This window comes from Prionailurus viverrinus, chromosome B3 (assembly GCF_022837055.1).
Source record: "Prionailurus viverrinus isolate Anna chromosome B3, UM_Priviv_1.0, whole genome shotgun sequence".
Lineage (NCBI taxonomy): Eukaryota > Metazoa > Chordata > Mammalia > Carnivora > Felidae > Prionailurus > Prionailurus viverrinus.
Window position 1 is genome coordinate 111237327 of NC_062566.1, and position 20509 is coordinate 111257835.

At 47.3% G+C, this 20509-nt stretch overlaps 1 protein-coding gene across 3 annotated transcripts in view; it reads left to right on the forward strand.

Annotated features, from left to right (window-relative positions):
- Window positions 1-5389: 5389 nt before the first annotated feature.
- SMOC1 (SPARC related modular calcium binding 1) overlaps window positions 5390-20509 on the forward strand; it is a 159068-nt gene continuing 143948 nt past the window's right edge. For all 3 annotated transcript variants that reach the window (XM_047863683.1, XM_047863684.1, XM_047863685.1), the window contains exon 1: window positions 5390-5734. In XM_047863683.1, the coding sequence (XP_047719639.1) occupies window positions 5636-5734 (99 nt within the window). In that variant the 5' untranslated portion in view covers window positions 5390-5635. The remainder of the gene's footprint in view (window positions 5735-20509) is intronic.

The window sequence follows — 20509 nt, forward strand, 5'->3', positions numbered from 1 at the left end:
TTAGACACTCCTTTTTATAACTCCCCAAATACCCTGTACATCTTTGCCATACTGTGGACACTGGAATTTGTGAATTGATTGTTGATAATCAGTTGCTTAATGTCTGTCTTCCTACTAAACTGTAAGCTCCATGAGAGCAGTCATTCTCTCTCTTTGTTCTCACTGTATACCCAGAGCCCAGTGCAGCGTTTGGCACACTGTAGGAAAGCAGTAACATTTGTCTGATTGACTGGATTGTTTCTGTCAATAGATTAGGACTAAATGGTGATGATTTGCAATGGAGTCTTAAACCCCAGTCTAAACAGGGTCCTTGTAACAATGCTTTCTCTGGAGTACCGAAGCATGGCGGTTATGGGTTTGAAGACATTACAAAGGCTCCTTGCCTCATGGGTTCCAGTGTAGAAAATACAGACCAATAAAACAGGCAAATGAAAGATAAAGTAGGTGAGTGGGGAAAACTCGTACATGTGGAAATAACCTTCACTAATATGCAAAATAGCACGTGTGAATATAGCATGTGCTTCCGACTCTTAGGACTAACAGATTTAAGAGGATGCCAAAACTTTTGATGTGCATGTACAATGTAAGGGCCATCTTTGGTAAGGTTAACCTCAGCTCCTCATCTGCATAATGAGACCTAATGATGCTGTATCGAAAGTTGCTAACAGAATAGATCCTAAAAGTTCTTATCAATAGCGAAACTATGGAGAGAGCCCAAACGTTCATCGACTGATGGATAAAGAAGATGTGGTATACATACACACGATGGAATATTACTCAGTCATCAAAAGGAATGAAATCGTGTGCAATGACGTGGATGGAGCTAGAATGTATTATGCTAAGCGAAATAAGTCAATCAGAGGAAGACAAATACCATATGATTTTACTCATATGTGTGGAATTTAAGAAACAAAACAGATGAACATATGGGAAGGGGGAAAAAAGAGAAGAGACGGAAATAAACCACAAAAGACTCTTAATGATAGAAAACAAACTATGCGTTGACAGAGGGAGGGGGTGGGGGAGGGGCTAGATAGGTGATGGATATTAAGGAGGGCACTTGTGATGAGCCCCGGGTGTTACATGTAAGTGATGAATCGCTGAATTCTACTCCTGAAACCAAAATTACACTGTACGTTGACTAACTAAAATTTTAATTAAAAAAAGAAATAAAGTTCTTAACATAAAAAAGAAAGGTAACTCTTTGAGGACATGGATGTTAACTTATTATGGTAATCATTTTATATACATACATATATCAAATCATTGTGTTAGCACAATACTATTCGTCAACTCTATTTTAAAAGAGTCTATGTGTCTGGCCTTAAGCCTATTAATATTTTTCGTCATGACAGAGTCAGACATGCGGAGGTAGAGGAAAGGCACACAACTGAACACTCTGAACTCTCTTGCATTGTCCATGGTTCTTTTGGTTGGCAACTCCAGGTATCACAATGATGATAGCCCCTGTTGTTAACTGTCTCCTGGATTCTTCCTTGGTCACATAAACCCTGAGTTTTAGCCGGACAGCTGTGCCCACCTCAAATTAAGATTACCTTTTTTTTTTTTTTTTTTTTTTTGGTAGCTAGATGTGGTCATTTGGATACAATAAAATGGGAGAGGGGCATTCTCTTCTTTTACCCATTTTTCTCCCCGCTGACTAGAAAAGAGGTGTGATCGCTAGAGCTTATGCAGCCATCTTGGACTTTGAGGCAGAAGCTGCTTATTAAGAATGACAGGGATGCTAGAAGAAACCTGGGTTAGAGGGAGCTACCCTCGACTTTGAAGGGAGTTTGTGTGTGAAAGAGAGAGGTAAGCTTCCAAATTGTTTAAGTCACTCTAATTCTTTTTGACATGTCTGTTTCTCCAGCTTCATTGAGGTATAATTGGCAAATAAAATTATAAGATATTGGAAGGGTACGACACGATGATTTGTTATACGTATACATTGTGAAGGTTTTTTCCCATCAGCTTAATTAACATATCCATCACCTCACGTATTTACCTTTCTTTCTTTAAACCCAAGATTCTTGGTGTCCCAGGTGTCTCAGTGCAGCAGTGTATGTGAAAAGAGCCCAAGACCTTGGACACAGCTCACCTTTTCCTGTTGGTAGCTGTTGCCACAAGGGAAGCAAATATAAATCAAGGTATATTTATATTACAGAAGCACTTTTCTCCAAAGCCCCGTTCAAGACCTACCTTCTCCATGAGGCCTTCCCTGCCTGCTAGGTCCCCCAAACACATTGCTTTTAAATATCTGTTTCCAAGTATCTGTCTGCTTTGTGTTTTAAATTAGATTGTAATTTCTCAGAGGGCAGGGCGTGCGTCCAAAGATTCCTCCTAATAATGAGCATGGTACAGGGGCACAGGAGGAGAGGCACCAAACTGCTTGTTAAAGTAAATGGAAATGAGGCAAGGCAAGACTCCTCTGGATTATACAGAAACACAGATAGACTTGATAGGCATCCGTAGCTAGTACTAAATATTTGAGGCCCTCGGGCTTCAATATGAGATATGAAGTATTATTTTTCTTCTACTGAAATATCCCCTTGCAAATAGAAGTCCCAGGGGCAAGGGGTATGGCTGAAACTGGACAGACCAGATGCCAGAATAGCTACATTTATTTTTGGACCATAAGCCTGGCCTCCAGGGAAAGAAGGAACTTGTCAATTTCACTTTTTGCTTGGATCGGAAGATTGAGCCTGGCAGAGAGACGCTGTTTGGGACTAGTAGTTCTCTGGAATTTCTAACCTTCTCTGGGGTTGGGAGGAGTCAGGAGAAGAAAATGCATCATTTGAATGATGGCCATGGTTACGACAGGGCCTGCATGCCAACCGGAGGGAAAGAAAATACTTGCTGAGCAAAGTAACTGGAAAGCAGTTGCTCATATTTTAAACTGAGCTACATGGTTGAAATCCAGAAAATGGAGACTTTTGGACCAGCAACCGCTTGGAAATAGGCTTTCTGGCTGGAAAGCAGCATGTGGTGTTATGGATGAAAAGGACGATTGCAATGCCTTTTCCCTGGGTGCATTGTGCTGCCAGATACTGGGGGCCATTGCAGGCGTATTTACTTACTCCAACAGATTTCTCAATAATTCCAGCAACGGAAAGAAGTCGACCAGCTCGATGGTGCGCACAAGGCCAGGTGGTAGAGTCAGAACAAACCTGTCGGGCCGCTGAGCCCAAAGATAACATTTCCACCCTGCCGACCCCTGCTAGGCAAATACATGGGGCACGCGGAAATTGATATAAGGGCTGCATGAGGCACAGCAGTACTGGACAAATGTCACAAGTCCAGCTGGGGCCAATCCCCAGGATGCCAGGTCACAGAGGCTGTTTCCAGGCTCTTTCCCAGAAGCTCAGCGAAGCTCGCAAGTGTCAGGTCCTTTGCAGATCGCTCAAGAAATTCCCAGTGTGCACACAGGGAACACCGAGCCCTATGGCATTTGAGACTGGACACTGTAGTCACCACATGACAGAGACAGGATTAGAATCTGAACACCTGGCCTTGAATCGTGGATGGAATTTAGCAGCCCAATGAGGGAAGAAAGTCACAATCTCATGGCGTATCAATTTACTCACCTGTAAAGTTGGATCTATCTCACAGGATCATTCTGAGGATAAAGTGAGATGAGGCATTTGTCTTGCCCTCTTTTTACGCTAGATGTGCTATTTCTCACTTAACCATATCCTTAGATCCTGACAACTCATGAAGTAGGGACTATTTTCATTCCCATTTTACAGAGGGGAAGACTGCACCCCAGACAAGGAAACTGACTTGTGCAAGGTTATGCCACTAGGTGGCAGACCCAGGATTTGAACCCATCCTGTCGGAAAGCCTGTCTGACCACTGTGTTATTTCTCAGCAGAGGAAGACAGGCAATTCTCTTAGAGATGCTCTTCACTTTTGTTTGGAGAACCACGAGCACTCCGTTACAGTTCCAGCATCCAGTCTGGGCTGTTTTATCTGAGGGCACTGGGGAGAGTGTAAGTCTATTAAGTAGGGAGTGGTATATTCAGGTTTGCTCTTTGGAAGGATGCAGGGTGGAGGCTGGATGGGGGCAGGCAAGGGGAATGGGCAAAACTGAACGCAGGAGCTGGACGGGAAGCATGTTCACACATCCCGGGAGAGAAGGTGTAAGGGAGCAGAGCTGACTCTTGTTAGGACCTCTAGGCGCAGACAGGGAGGAGGAATTAAGCTCTGGTGGCGCCGCTTCCCGTCTGGTTAGAGAAAAGTTTCCCTCCTCGTGAACAGAGTGGTCTATACCAATGGAAGTAAACACTAAGGGTTGTAGTCCACACAAAAAGAGAAACCGGGGTTCTCTTGGGTTGAGGGTAGTGGATCATCAGGCTCCATTCGAGGAGCTGGTGTGAAGCAGCTGGGACTGTTCCCAAGATGGCCCTTTGGGGACCACCCTGGGGAGAGCCCTCCAACATCCGCTGGACCCTGTGTTGTGCTACTATCTCCAAGTGGGCTGGGCACCCAGGAGAGGTCTCCTCTCCCCACTCTGACCCAGCCGTGGGGTCTTTGCACCCACAGACCCCTCCCCGTCAATACTTTTTTCTTCTGCTCCCCCACAGAAGAGCCCTCCTCTGACTTCCTCCTTCAGGACTCCTAGGCCACAGAGTGGCTGCCCCTTGGCCCTCCAGTCCAAGGCGGGGAGCCAGGAGGCCTGGAGCCACCACAGGGCCACAGGTGGGCATTACCCCATACCCACTGGGGCCCTCCCCAGCGGGCAGACGCCTAGGACCCACTTCACCTAATATCCTCGACACTTCTCTGGGGGAAAATGCTGTAGGACTTGGGGTGTCACCCCCTCGAAGCTTCTCTGAAACAAATGAATGCACCCATTCCCCACTCCCAACGCAAGTCACAGCCTGGCCTGCGTGGGCCACCTTCTCGGTTGTTCTTGGTGTTGATGCGGCGGGGAAGCAGATTTCTCAGCTCCTCTGCGCCCTAGTATCCTCATCAGAAAAAGGGGCTAGGAGTATTTTTCCTGCTTATTTTACAGGCCTGTTGTGACAACTCGTGGGCTTATGATGAAAACTACACGTGCTTAAGGCATGATTTTTAGCCGGGTGGGCATTCTGGGAGTTGGGGCTGCCGCAGCTCTCCGAGGGTGCCTCAGACAGAAGGGCCGAGAGAAAGTTCCTCTCCCTCCCAGCCTCTCCGGGAGCCGACTCTGGCACGGCAAGCGGGTGTCGCTCCTCAGTGGGGTTGACCGCAAGCCGCCCCTTTTCCTGCTCTCTCATTGGCTTTCACCTGCCAAAGGGACGGCTGCTACGGGCCCCTGGGCCCGTCAATCAGGGCCGCCGGGCTCCGCCCCGCCCCTCCCGGGGGTTTATAACGGGAATTCCCATGGCCCGCGCTCTGGCGTCCAACCTGCTGCCGCCGCGGCCCGGCCGAGCCGAGCGAGCGAGCGCTGCGCGCAGGGCACACGCTCGCGCTCCAGCTCCCCTCCCGGGCGGTTCATGACCGCGCGCTCTGAGCGCAGCCCCGCCAGCCCCGCCACCCCGCCGCCCGCCGCCGCGAGGGCCCCCGAGGGAAGGAAGGCAGGAAGGCAGGCGCGGCCGTGCGCCCCGCGGAGCCCGCGCCCCCCGCCCGCAGCCGGCTGCCCGGCCCGGCTGGCACCATGCTGCCCGCGCGTTGCGCCCGTCTGCTCACGCCCCACTTGCTGCTCGTGTTGGTGCAGCTGTCCCCGGCTCGCGGCCACCGCACCACGGGCCCCAGGGTAAGTGCGCCCCCGGCCGCGCGCCCACCTGCGGAGGGAGACTGAGGTCTCCGGCCCACAACCCTCGGGGCTGGGGGAGGGGGGAGGAGGTATCGCCCCCGCCCCCCCCCTCCCCCGCACCTACCACCTAGTCATCGCGGGCTTCTGGGCGAAGTTGCTGAAATAAAAATTTCTCCCGTTCTCCCCCACCCCCATCCTTTCTTGCAGCGCCGACTCTGCCTCCCGCCTCCCCCCGAACTGTCACTGGTGGGTTTTCTTTCCCGGTCTCTTTTCCCAGGGCATTTTGCTCCGAGCGGGTGCCTCCTGCGTCCGAAAGAGGCTCGCTCTCCGCCCCAGTCGGCTGCCCTGTGGTCTCACGCTGCGCCCGGTCCGGGTCCCAGAGCGCTGGCGTTCTTGGCAGGCGGCGGGGGTGGGGGGTGGGGGGGGTGGGGGGGGGCAGCTCTGCCTGCAGAGTTTTAGGTTACCCGAGAGCCACACAAGGACCTTGTGTTGTTGTTGTTTTAAAAAGCGATCGCTGCTCGTAAAACCCACAGCAGATAATTTTAATGTTCCCTCCTGCTGGGCACAGCCCGGGAGGAGGGGTGGAGGCGCGGGGGGGGGGGGGGGGGCGGCTGTGGAGAGGAGCCGCGCAGTGTTCGAGAGTCTCTTCCCCTGGCTGCGAGGCTGGGAGGTGAACTACTTGTTGAACCTTGGTCTGACTGGAGTCTCTGAACGATACGAAACGTGCCAATTCTGTGCACAGGACAGGCTGCCCAGGGCATTGTAGAATCTCCTGGAACTGACCGCATTGTGTTCATTGCTGGCCTCGATTATTGCCCCCCTCTCCCCCCAGTTGGTCTAATGATGGATTCCGTTGCCTTAAAAAATGTACTATTAAACCCGGCGGCTCATTTGATCAAACTTAATCCAGGCGATCTCTGGCCAAAAAGCAGTGTATGTCAGGGCGGTCTCTCAGGATAGCTGCTTGCCTCCACGGGTAGCCTGAGTGTCCGTGGGCAAGTAGCCCGGGATCTTTGTGAAAACAAGTTTGGCTCCTTGACCAGCGCGTGCTTTCCTGGATATCCCCGGGCCTAGCCCCCTTCCCACCTGTTCAGATTGCAGGTTCTTTATTCGTAACTCTTGCTGTATGAGAATCATCTTTATAGCTGTCGTGTGTGGAGGAAAAAAAGCCTTGCAAAGGTTGACAAGCTTTAATGACTGCCCAGATGCTGGCTTGCTGAGGTGGGGAGCCCAGCTATCACTGTGAGATCAGATTTGCAGCCACTTAGGAAAGAAAAGTGTTTGTCCCCGTGTTGGGCCGGCCCTTGCTTTTATGACCAGATGTGCAACAGCAGCAGTTAAGGTGCGGCAGATTAGATCCAGGGCGTGTCATAAATCCTCGACAGCAGGCATTCCCGAAGCTGGGGCAGTAAGGGCTCCGGGAGGGACTTTTATGGATGCAGATGAGGATGCCTTTTAAATGAAGCTGCTTGGTTTGATATTAGGGCTCGCAGCTCTTAAACTCCGAGGTCAGGAGAGCCACAGCGTTCCCTCCAATAATTAGGAACAGTCAAGACAGAGACGCAGAGCAGAGCGCCCCGACTGAAATCTGGATGCCCGCCCACATGAGAGGCCCGGAGACAAATGGTGGGGGGCTGGTTTGCTGCTGGGCATGTCTAGCATCTCAAGCCATATGGCTTTCCTTCTAGAACTGCCTTCTGAAATTGGAGGAAGCAACTTTTAGGGGAAAGCTAGGGACTTCAGGGGAAAATAGGGACATTGGTTAGGTTTCCCTCCAGCTTCTTTAGTTTAAGAATTTGATAGGCGTGATGAAACAAAGCAAGAACTGTAAATAGGCTTATGTGTATCCCAGCTGCATTCTCTCTTTCTCTCTCTCTCTCTCTCTCTCTCTCTCTCTCTCTCTCTCTCTCTCACACACACACACACACACACACACACACACACACGTTTAGAAAGTACCAAGGGGAAGCTGTTGTTTTGATCGTGTGGTTACTTGGGTGCATTTATGGGCAACAATAAGAGCTGTCATTTAGGAACGCTGGGGCTGGCACCTTCCATGATGGCTTACGCTTATAAGAACAAGAAGGTGAGTCTTTTTAGTGCCCCTTTTGCAAGTGAGTCTCGGGGAAGCTCAATGGCTGCCTTGAAACACTCGTGGTGCATATGTAGTTCTGGAAACCAAATCCCAGTTTTTTATGGATTTACAGGTGGCATGCTTTCCCTGCCACGGAGCAGCTGCAGGGAGTGCTCAGGGAGTGCTCAGGGAGTGCTCTCCTGCTCGTGGTGCCCTTCCTGTTAGAGGAGGAGATGGCTCAGTGAGACAACACTGAGCCCAGAGGCAGCAGGGGAGTCTGTAAGAACATGCTGATAGCATTTCTTGGTGTCCGAATCGCTAAAGGGTGATGTCTTTGAGTTTCAACCTAGCCCCAAAGTCGCCAGCTCCCCTCTGTGGCTTCTCGGTGGCCTGAGAGGTGTGGCTCTGGTTGCCAGTGGCAGTATCACAGGAGGAGCAGAAACATCTGGCTTGTTGCAGTATTCCCTTGGGCACCCCTGGGTCTCTTCTGTTAATCTTTTGAGTGACAGAGGCTTAAGGATTGGCATCTTTTCCAGCTGGCTTTCTAGGAAACCGAGAGCATGCCCTTTGGGTTTAACTTTATCTGGCTCACTAATTGAGCTCCCTCGAGGCCTAGACCCCAATCCTTGTTCCCTTATGTGCTTCCTGCCTTCATAAAATTCCTGACATTTGTTTGACTCTGGAAACCGACAGCTATCAAGTATCAGATTGGAGGCTATTATGTAGGAAGCACCTGATTTTTTGGTCTCTGACTTCTGAGCAGCCCCTTGGCTACCTGGGACGCTGGTCAGGATCCTTTTAATTACCAAGGAGGCAGCCATTTCTTTAATCCTGTACAATTTACTGAAAATGTTTCAGGGCAGGATGGGATGGGGGAGGGGCTCTCCCAGGCTGAGAGAGTCTGGCTGATGGTCAGGCCAAGTCAACTGCCTGTCTTTGTCTAAGCCTCTGTCTGCCCTGGAAGACCAGGAGCTGGGTGAGGGCGGGAACTGGGCCCATCTTCTCTGCCGGTGCATCCCCAGAGCTCAGCACAGGGCCAAGTGCCTGGTGGGGATGGACTCTGGTGGTGTTGATGGAAAAAACAAATACATTCAGATAGTGCATGTTTAACAGCATTCCACGGGTTCCACTTTCTTAGCGCTTAGCATGACCGGAGGCAGGAAGTAGATTTAAGAAGTTTGAAAATAGGAAACAAAATGGGAAGGTCAAGAAGCCTGAGCAAGGAATTTGATTTCTTAGTTGTTTTACGTATATTATTTGTCCTCTCTGCCCTCGCTGGCTTGTTTTGACCTTCAAAACCTGACTCCTGCGTGACTCTTCAGGCACTTTACCGCAGACCGCCTTTTGGTGAGAATTGGTCACTCTTCCCTTCGACCGACTCCTGTATCTGGTTCACTTGGGTGAACCAACTTTTGCCTTGCTCGCATTGAAACCTGAAATTGGTTACTTCACAAATGATTTCCCCCCCATTTGTAGGCTTTTGTGCTTTGTTTAAAAATTAGTAAGTGTGGTGGATATGGGAGGTTTGGGGGAGGAGAGACTGAGCAAACAAACTTGGATGGGGGACAGGCTTTGGCTGCACCCTCATTCTCTTTTCTATCTTGCATTTGCCAAATGTGAAGCAGCTTCTAGACCATTCCCTTCCATTTGACTAGTCTGTCTCGGTGTCTGGACCGGGGTGGGTCCTTGTGTCTGTGTAGACACCCTTCTTATTACTTGTGTGCCTGACAGGAACCTTTCCTTCCCACCTGGAGGATTTATCCAAGATGCTACTCATGTGGTAGGCAAAGAACATGACAGAAACATTTTGATAGAGCTGACATGGGAAATTTAAAGAAACCAAATTGAGAAGGACAGGAAGAGGAAATAATGATCTTAGAAACTATAGGAAATGTTATCAAGTGGAAAGCATTTTGATATTATCTCATTATCTCCCAGGGTTGAAATTCCCATTTCTTAGGGCCCAGCAATTCCACTCCTAGGTACATATGCCCAAGAGAAACTCGTGTCCAGAAGGGGACATTTGCAACCTTCTTCATAACGCTATAAGCCTGGAAAAAGCCCAGATGCCCGTGAGTTGGAGGACAGGTGAACTGATGCCCGCACACAGTGGAGAATTACGCTAAGGCAAAACAAATGCGCAACAGTGACGTACAAAACTATGGACGAACCTTGGGAATATGACATGAATGTAAAATATACCAAAAGATGGAACATGTTATGTTTCATAAGCTCAAAAAGAGCTAAAATTCAAGGGACAAAAATCTCTTAGAATACTTAGAGCTACAATACTGCTCTATGAAAAGAAAAGCAAGGCAATGCTGGACATGGGGCTCCGGGTGAAGTTAGGGGGAGCAAGGGGTTGGAAACCGTATGGCCGGGGAAACCACGCAGTGAGTGTAAGTTAGTGTCAGTAGGCTACCTTTAGGGGGAGGGAAGGATGGGTTTGAAGGTATTTGTCCATTAGTAAAGAGGAGTGGCTGATTAAATGAAAGATGAAAAGTGGTCCTTGTGTAGACCAGTGCTGAGTGTCATGAACCAAACTTTATGATTCATTCAATTCTTGGCACCTGTGATCAGACAAACAAAAAGTTCCCAGACTAGGAACTCCTATCTTGCCTCCTTCTGTTCCACCACACCCCCCCCCCCCCCCCGCCCCCATCACTCCAGATGTGCATGCCCCTACCTAAAATACCACACTGGGGAGTGATTATTGGCTTTCGTTTCAATTTTTGGCTGGTTAGACCCAGAGCAGGCCCAGGCCCTGGCATCAACATCTCCATCAGCTGGCCAAAGGGCTCATTTGTAAGGCTGAGTCGGCAGTGGGCAGTCTTTCCTCTCCCTTGCTCAGGGGGGATCACCCCTGTACATCTTAAGTCCTCAGCCCCGCAGAGGAGAAAACTTCACTAGCTGATTCTTGGGTCAGAAGCCTTGCTTGCCAGTGGGGGGGCTGGGGAGGTGTGTTTCTGGTTTGATGCCTGTCTGCATTCTGGCCTCCTCCCTCACCCCCCTGGCAGAGGCTGGGGGAGGGGGGGCATGGCCCTGCTTAGCAGGTACAGGGCACCCTTTCTCTCCCGACCACATAGAGATCTATTGTTTAAGCAGCCAAGTTCCTGGCATTGCTGGCGGGGTGGGGGGGGGGGGGGGGTGGTGGTTGTTGGAGGGGAGGGAATGTCCGTGTGGAGTCTCCCTCCTTCCTCGTTTGTCACTGTGGGGCTGTTTGGGAGAGGACAAGGGTTGAGTTGCGGATGAGAAATCGATCAGAGCTGCTTGCGAGGCCTGCCAAACAGGGTTAGCATTGTACATACATGCTCTGCACGCATCCAGAGTCGCTGAGGGGATAGGAAAATCGGATCTCCAAGAACACTCCCAACAGCCCCATAAAGACCCCAAAGCAACATAGGTCATTATGGCAATTAATTGGATTTCCCTTTGCATCTGACATCATTCTAAACTCAATTGCTAGATCACAAAATAATCTTACCTTTGGCAGAAATCTAAGCCTGTTAGGTGTGGAGCCCTTCGTACTTTCCAGATGTAGATTTCAGCCTCCTTTTTTTGGGAACCAGAATGGGGCAGCCTCTGCGGAACAGGAAAGGCCCCTGGGGCGGGGGTGGGGGGGGGGTGGGGTGGGGAAGCTGGAGCTTCGGTACAGCCCCTCCCCTGATTGGGGAGGACAGTACTGAATGAGGTTGGGGGGGTTGGGCAGGCAATGTGTCAGGTGCTTTGTAACCTGACAAATACACCACACATGTGAGCGGCTCTGTCCCTCCTCCTTAAAAACCATTTCACAGGGCAGCGTGGATCTGATTCAGAAAAGGGCTGAGTGTTCTTCTTTTTTTTTTTTTTTTTTCAAGTATTGACAGTGGAGAAAAACTGGACCTACTTCCCAGAATAGTTTATTTTTAGGACCAGATAAGCATCTCTAGGACAGTGCTGGGAGTTTTAAGTAGGTTTGTGGATGTTTATTGTGTATCTGTTCTTGAAGAAGTCTGCAGAGCTTCTGGGGAGAGGGCACAAAATAAGATAGATAGTAAGTCGAGGGGTGAGGTGGAGAGTGTTGTGGCAGCCCACGAATCATTCCCTCAGGGGACAGTGCCACTGACCAGCTCGGACACAAGGACTTCCCACTGTCAGCAGCCCTGCCCAGTAGACCTTTTTGCCAGGATGGTAATGTTCTGTATCCACACTGTCCAATATTAGGCACATGTGGCTGTTGAAGTTTTAAATTTTTTTTTTTTAACATTTATTTATTCTTGAGACGGAGACACAGAGCATGAGCGGGGGAGGGGCAGAGAGAGAGGGAGACATAGAATCAGAAGCAGGCTCCAGGCTCTGAGCCATCAGCCCAGAGCCCGACGCGGGGCGCCAACCCACGGACCGCAAGATTGTGACCTGAGCTGAAGTCAGACGCTTAATGTTCTGTATCCACACTGTCCAATATTAGACACATGTGGCTGTTGAAGTTTTAAATTTTTTTTTTAACGTTTATTTATTTTTGAGACAGAGAGACAGAGCATGAATGCGGGAGGGACAGAGAGAGGGAGACACAGAATCGGAAGCAGGCTCCAGGCTCTGGGCTGTCAGCACAGAGCCCGACACGAGGTGCGAACCCACGGACCGCAAGATCGTGACCTGAGCTGAAGTTGGACGCTTAACCGACTGAGCCACCCAGGCGCCCCTGTTGAAGTTTTAAATGTGGTTAGCACAACTGAGGAACTGAACTTTTAATTAACTTGGTATCAGTTAATTTAAATTTTAATGTTCCTAGCCACAGATGGCTAGTGACTATCCCGCAGGAAGCGTATCGGTCTCTAGCCATCGTGCCCAGCCTCGCGTCCTGCTGGATACTACCACGTGTCCCGAAGTGCGGCCTCACCGAGCTCCATTGCATTTCCTAACCTTTCCTTTCCTTCCCATCTCTGTCTGTCAAAATTCTGCCTGTCATTTGAAAGGCTCAAAGGGCTCCACACAGCCCTCCCAGGCTGGCCCCAAGCAGAGTTCTGTATGCACCCTGCACTTTGCTTTCCCCAGGGGCAGTGCGTGTCCCCATCTGCCTTGTGTTGCAGCCGGCCACATGCAGGAAGGTGGTGCGGCAGCCTCAGGGCGGGCTTTGAAGGTAGACAGACCCAAGTTTGACTCTGACTCTGCCACTGTGATCCCGAGCTAGTAATTTAACTTCCTGGGTCCTCAGTTTCCTGATTTGTCCTGTGGAGGCCATAGCATCTATGTCCAGGGTGGCAGGGAGGATGCTAGTGGGATGTCACAAATACCACAGACGTTGGCTTAAGTAACACTCATTTCTGGAGCTCGGAAGTCTGACGTGGGCCTCAATGGGCTAAAAAAGCAGCAGAGCTGAGTTCTTTCTGGAGGCTGTAGGGGAGAGAATTCATTTTATTGCCTTTTCCAGCTTCTGGAAAGTGCCTGCATTCCTTGGCTCATAGCCCCTTCTATCTTCAAATCCGGCAATAGATGACCAAGTCTTTTCCATGCTTCCATTTCTCTGGTTGTGACTCTTCTGCTTCCCTCCTCCCCACCCAAGTACTCTTACAATTGATTGCACTGGGTCCCTGGTACAATCCAGAGTCCAGATGTTCTCCTTACCTTAAGGTTAGCTGAATAGCAATCTTGATTGCTCTTTGCCATGTAACATACCATTATTAAGCCTAGGACATGGGCATCTTTGGGGGGCCATTTTTCTGCTTACCACATTCATTAAGGGTCAAATATAGTGCCTGGCTTACACAAGGTGCTTGATAAACAGGGTCCCATTACAACGATCCACGTGTATTTGTTTCTTTCCTTTTAGAGTGGGAGTCTCTTAATGGTGGAGTTGTTTAATTTTCTTTATAGACTCCATCCTGCCCAAGAACACGTGCTTGGTAAATGTTCATTGAATAGTAGAATTTTCAATAAATGTAGATTGTTTCTTTCCCCGAAAAGATATATTGAACGGTAGAAAAAGTAAACTGCAAATCAGAATATTTGATCCTGTTTGTGCAAAAAAAAAAAAAAAAAAAAAGTTGGTTTGTGTATAAAAAAATCACATAAGGGGTGCCTGGGTGGCTCAGTCGGTTAAGCGTCCAACTTCAGCTCAGGTCACGATCTCGCGGTCCATGAGTTCGAGCCCCTCGTCGGGCTCTGGGCTGATGGCTCAGAGCCTGGAGCCTGCTTCCGATTCTGTGTCTCCCTCTCTCTCTGCCCCTCCCCCGTTCATGCTCTGTCTCTCTCTGTCTCAAAAATAAATAAATGTTAAAAACAAAAAATTAAAAAAAAAAATCACATAGATTGTAAGTCATGTGGCTCACGGTGACCATCATAGAGATGTTACATTTCTATGAGATGTGTTTTAGGAATTATTTAACTAGTTTTGTTTATAATGAGCATTTTGTAATCTTAGAGGACAATAATAAAGATGAAAACATGCGTGATTTTAAAAAAGTTCCAAACCTGTCTCAATGCAGCCCAAATCCCCTTGGATTCAGTATACATCTGACAGTCAGTCTGTGCTCATTTGGGGCTGATTTTCAGGTTTCGTAACTACTAAGACCAGGCCTCCTATTCATTTTCAGCAGGCTTTGAACTCAATCTTTTTTAAAGGAGAGTTTCCAATTAACCTTAGCAGGACATAGGTATAAAATGTACTTATTGCTGCTGGTGGGAATATAATTTGCACGATCACTTTGCAGCACTGACCTTTTAATTTTACTCTAATACATGCCCTAGAGAAATGTGCTTAAATATATACCAAGACCCATGTGTAAGGACGTTCCTAGCAGCATTGTTTGGCAACAATAAAAAAATTGGAAACCAGCTAAATGCCCTTCAACAGGAGACTAGAATTATGGTATATACAAGGGGTAGAATACTACACAGTGCCAAAAATGGCTGATCTATACTCATTATTGTGGGTCGATTTCATCATCAAAATGTTGAGTGCAAAAAGGCAAAATGTACAAGAACACATGCATTATGCTATTTATATAAAGGACAAAGCATGCAAAAATGATACGTTGTTTAGGAGTGCATGCCTATGTAAAAAACGCATGAGAAAATTAAGGGCAATGATAACTTTGAAGCTAGGTTAGTGATTACTTAGGTGTGAGGCCAGGAGGGTGAGTGACACATTGGAGGGGACATGGAAGGCGCCCGTTGAATTGGTAATGTTTTCCTTTTTTTTAATTTTTTTAATTTTTTTTCAATCTTTATTTTGAGAGAGAGAGAGAGAGCACCAGAGTGCGAGTGGGGGAGGAACAGAGAGAGAGGGAGACACAGAATCCGAAGCAGGCTCCAAGCTCTGAGCTGTCAGCCCAGAGCCCAACGCAGGGCTCAAACTCACGAACCCATGAATGAGTTCATGGCCTGAGCCGAAGTTGGATGTTTAACTGGCTGAGCCACCCAGGTGCCCCAGTGTTTTCCATTTTTAAAGTAGGAGGGAAGTACATGGGTTTTTAAATTCTGTTTTGTATGCATTACATGATACATAATAACGTTTTCCAGAAAAGATAAAAATGTATTTGGATACATCACAACAAAGTTTTAAGAGCAAATAATAAAAGTGATGCTTCTCTAAGGGGTCCTCTGTTCCAGGGTGCTGATCACACTTTTCCTTTCCCCTGAAGAACATGTTCGGGGACATTGAACCAAGCATACAGCCTCCCCTGCCTCCTTGTGTTGCTGGCCACCTCCCTCCTGCCCTCCCGGGGCCCTGAGGCCACGCCTCCCCACAGCCCAGGGCCTGGTGCCTGTGTGGTTCCTTCTCCCTGCTGGTGCGTCCTACTGTTCTGCCTGTTGTCCTTGCTGTCCCTGGATGATTGGAAATGAGGTTGATCGTTTTCTCAAATTTACTGGTCATTAGCTTAGGGCTGCCAGAGTTGACAAATAAAAATACTAATATAGGATTACCTAAATTGTAAATTGCATAAATTTGAATAATGAAATTGAATAATATACTGTAAAATAATATAAATTATAGAAATTTGCATTCAGATAAATAACAAATAATGTTTTAGTGTAAGTATGGCCCAAATAAAAACTTATTATTTACCTGGAATTGTTTGTTTTTATTTAAAAAAAATTTTTTTTTCAACGTTTATTTATTTTTGGGACAGAGAGAGACAGAGCATGAACGGGGGAGGGGCAGAGAGAGAGGGAGACACAGAATCGGAAACAGGCTCCAGGCTCTGAGCCATCAGCCCAGAGCCCGACGCGGGGCTCGAACTTACGGGCCGCGAGATCGTGACCTGGCTGAAGTCGGACGCTTAACCGACTGCGCCACCCAGGCGCCCCTGGAATTGTTTGTTTTTAAATGTTTATTTATTTTGAAAGAGAGAGAGAGAGCATACACATGTGTGCACAAGGGGCAGAGAGAGAGGGAGAAAGAGAAAGGGAGAGAGAGAAAGAGAGAGAGAGAGAATTCCAAGCAAGCTCCATGCCAACACCACAGAACCTGATGTGGGACTTGAACTCACAAACCATGAGATCGTGACCTGAGCCGAAACCAAGAGTCAGATGCTTAATCGACTAAGCCACCCAGGTGCCCCTGGAATTGTTTGTCGTTCATCTGAAATTCAAATTTAATTGGGTTATCTTGCATGGTATCTGGAAATCCTACATTAACTTCTTTTCTTTTGGGAATCATCTGTCCTGATCTTTTGCTCATTTTAAAAACAACAGTGGTAATTTTTTTCCCTGCCTCACTGGCTGACTTGGAAGAGATTTTTTTGTTTGTTTTTTAATTCTAAGGATATTAATCTGTTTTTCTGTCATGTCTGGCAAATGCCTTTCATTGTGGTAAGACTGTGGTTTCAATCTACTAAATTTTACATCTTTATGGTTTCTATCATCTTTGGGATCAGGATGAGAAAGGTCTTCCCCTGCTAAGATTGTAGAAATTAAGGTGAATAAGTTTCTAAAGATGCACAAGCAGTGTGAAATCCATCACACTGGTCATCGATTTAATATTTGATAGGGCTTTATATAGTATTTTCTGTGAACTAAACTTCTCTATGTAACCCTATGGAAAGAGCACTCGTATTTCAGAAATTCCCTATAATATTTGGAAAGAAGATGTGTCACCTGAAAGTATTTTATCCAAGGTAATTACTTGGGGAAATTTATGTAAAAAGTGTTACTTTGGGTAAGCAGACTATCCTGGAAAAGACAGCAGGGTTTTGGCAAAGAATTTGGACTCTCCTTCATCTTTGGATTTGTTCCATTCATTTAAAAAGACTTTTCCTTATTATGAAGACTTTCAAATATACACAAAGAGGAGAGAGTAGTATAACGAATCCCATGGAATGTACACACGGATTCAATAACGCACGACTCCTGGCCAATCTCGTTTCTTCCACCCATCCCCCCAGGCTCCTGTTCAGATTATTTTGCAAGTCCAGACATTATATTTTTATCATCTGTAAATATTTTCAAATCTATCTGTAAAAGACAAAGATGTTAAAAGAAACCTACCCACAGTCCCGTATCACAACCAAAGAATACTAATTGCTTAATACAGGTATTTCCCATATTTGGACAGTGGCCATTCGGCCACTTTGCTTTTTTGAAAGACTTGCAGTGGTACCGGTTTTTGCTAACCGACAGAAATCCCAGGAGGATTTTTGTCCTCACAAAAAGAAGGCAAAAAGCAAAAGTAGCGTTTAGCGTTTGTTTTGCAGCCAACCCTTCTAGAGGCAGGGTGCAGTTCCTTCCCCGGGAACCACACTCAGCATCTCAGCATCAAGCCACCAGAGCTTTGAACTCTGTCTGTGAGCATCTTGCTTTATCTCAGTTTATTCTGTGCATCCGTTAGCACGATGTGTCCTAAGGTATCAGAAAAGCCTGAGAGGTTATTTTTTGGGTCTGGGAATGCTGAAGAACTTTTCCACATAAATTACTAGTAATTGCTTCTTCACTTTTTGCCTTTTCTGTTTATGAGATGTTTCATAGGAAGGCTCTACTTTGAGATAGCAGGGGAAACCTGTATAATATAATCCAATCAACATTCAAATCTCCCTGATTATCTCTTAGATATGGTTTTGTATTTGTTTGCATCAAGATCCAAAGAAGGTCCACATATTGGTTAATCCGTATCTTAAATCTCTTTTAATCTGTGAGTTTCCCTCTGTCTCCTTTTAATTTGTAATTTAGTTTTGAATCAATAGGTTGTTCTAGGGTTTTCTATACTAGATTTTATTGACTGCATTCCCATAGTGTTGTGTAACGTGTTCCTCTATCCCTTATATTTCTTGTCCTGTGATAGGTAGATCTAGAGACTTGATCAGATACAGATTTGATATATTTTTTGGCAAGTATACTTCATAGGAGTTGGTGTGCGCTTCCATCAGGAGGCATATAAACATCTGTGATATTGGTATCATTCGGGGGATCCATTAATTTATTAGGAGTTGTCACTGATTTTTAAAAAATTTTTTTAAGTGTTTATTTTTGAAGGAGAGAGAGAGACAGAGCACGAGTGGGGGAAGAGCAGAGAGAGAGGGGGACACAGAATCCAAAGCAGGCTCTAGGCTCTGAGCTGTCAGCACAGAGCCCAACATGGGGCCCCAACTCACAAACTGTGAGATCATGACCTGAGCCGAAGTCGGATGCTCAACTGACTGAGCCACCCAGTCGCCCCGAGTTGTCACTGATTTTTAAAAAATGTTTATTTACTTATTTTGAGACAGAGAGAGTGAGAGGGGGAGGGGCAGAGAGAGAGGGAGAGAAAGAGAATCCCAAGCAGGCTCTGCACTGTCAGCCCAGAGCCCGACATGGGGATCAAACTCACAAACTTGAGATCATGACCTGAGCCGAAATCCAAGAGTCAGACGCTTAACCGACTTAGCCACCCAGGTGCCCTGAGTTATCACTGGTTTTTAGACAAATAACAGGTTAAGCTGAAAAAGGCTTCTAAGTTTTGTGTGGCATTGCGATCTCTCTTGGGTTTGGTGTTGCCTACAGAGAAAGCGGCTTAGGTGTCAATGTTCTCTTTTCAGCACTGACCTGACAGGGAGGCTGTGTGTGACTACAGAGCCCTGAGAGGGACACTCTGCCCTGAGTTCTTGGTCGGTGGTCTAGGAAGGAGAATCTTCCTGGTTTCTAGCAGAAGCAGTAAGAGCGTGAGCTGGTTTTACTCTCTAGTGTCTTTAAAGTGTAATTGTAGATCAGCTTTGTGTATGATCACCGGTATGTACACATCAGTTAGGAGTTTAAAAGAACTGATAACTACGTTTTGAACTGGCTTACCCAATGAAGGTCCAAGGTGGGTTTCAGGATTGGTTTGATTCAGCAGCTTATTAATGCTGTCAGACGTTCCCCTCTGCCTTTTGTGTTGTCTTTGTTTCTCCCCTCTGCCTTTTGTGTTGTCTGTTTAATTTCAAGCCTAGATTTTCATGGTGGCAGAATTGCTGCAACGATTCTACACTTCTTATCTAAACATCCTACTTTTTAGACTACAGAAGAGAGAATTGACTTCAAGTAGCCCTTTCACAAAAGGGACAACCTTCATTCCTAGATGATGTTAGAAAATTTTTGCTCTTAGCTTATCCATCTAAATTGGATCGAATGCCCATTCTTTTCACCAGTCCCTTCTGCCGGGAGATTGCCGTGCTGTGCGTGACTTAGGTCTACGTTCCTTAGGGTGGTTACTGTGGAAGGGTAGGAGACAGTATACCCATTTCTGGAGCTGGGGTTCAGGTTTTTCCTCTTCCGTCCCCCTGACCACATGACTGCACAAGTAGGGGAGTGAGGGGGTTGTGAGGGCAGCAAGCACAGTGTCTACTTTGGGATTTGTAGCATTTGGAACCAACAGAGTGGTGGGGTAGGATGTGTGGTGAGAAGTGTGCTGGGCACTGATGGTCACAGCCCAGCAAACGGGGAGCTCTCCTATTACAGTGGGATCAGTTCCTTCCTCTATTATAGGGAGATTAAGTGACTACGGGCACAGATGTTCTGAGATTAGGAGCTGATAGGAAAAAGGGAACGTAGGAAAAATTTGGACACTTCCAGGGTAGGATAAATAGGCCAAATGAAGAGGATTCCAGAAGGCCCCCCAAATGAGGTAAGCTTGATGGCTGAGTCCTACAGTGGGAAGAAGTCTCAGGGATGCCTTGCTTTTATGCATGGGGTGAGACCTGTCCTCAGCCCACACAGCCAACCAGTGTGGCAGAGCCAGAGCCAGAACCCAGATCCCTGCCTTCTTGCTCTGTGACTTTTGCATTTAAAGATGCCCTGGAGAACTTGGGAAAGTGGCAAAGGTCCAGCCAAGGGGAGGAGATAGTTTGAATGCCAGTAGAGGATTGTATTTCTGAGTTGCCTTTGGCCAGCTCACCGATTAACATGTGGCCCAAAACTCAGGACAGGTGGCAACTTCACCATTCTTGCCATCTGACTGTTGGCATTATCATATCTTCCAGTTCATAGGGCTCTGGGTTCTCAGCCCCTGAAAGAGATGCATTCCTGGTTTCAGCAAATGCTGAAAGTTTTAGGTAGGAATGTGCAGCAGAGCAGACAGAACGAGTAACCAGTGGTATAATGTGAAGAAGTAAAGGTTGAGCTTGGTGTAAGACTCTTAATGCTTGTTAATAGCAATGCAGTCAGTGAAGACATGGACGGAGTCAAAGGGCAAATGGTCTGGAGTATAGGAAGCATGTTTTATGGTTGGTACAATATTTTCCTGGGAGGCCTTTTTAAAATCAATATCCAGT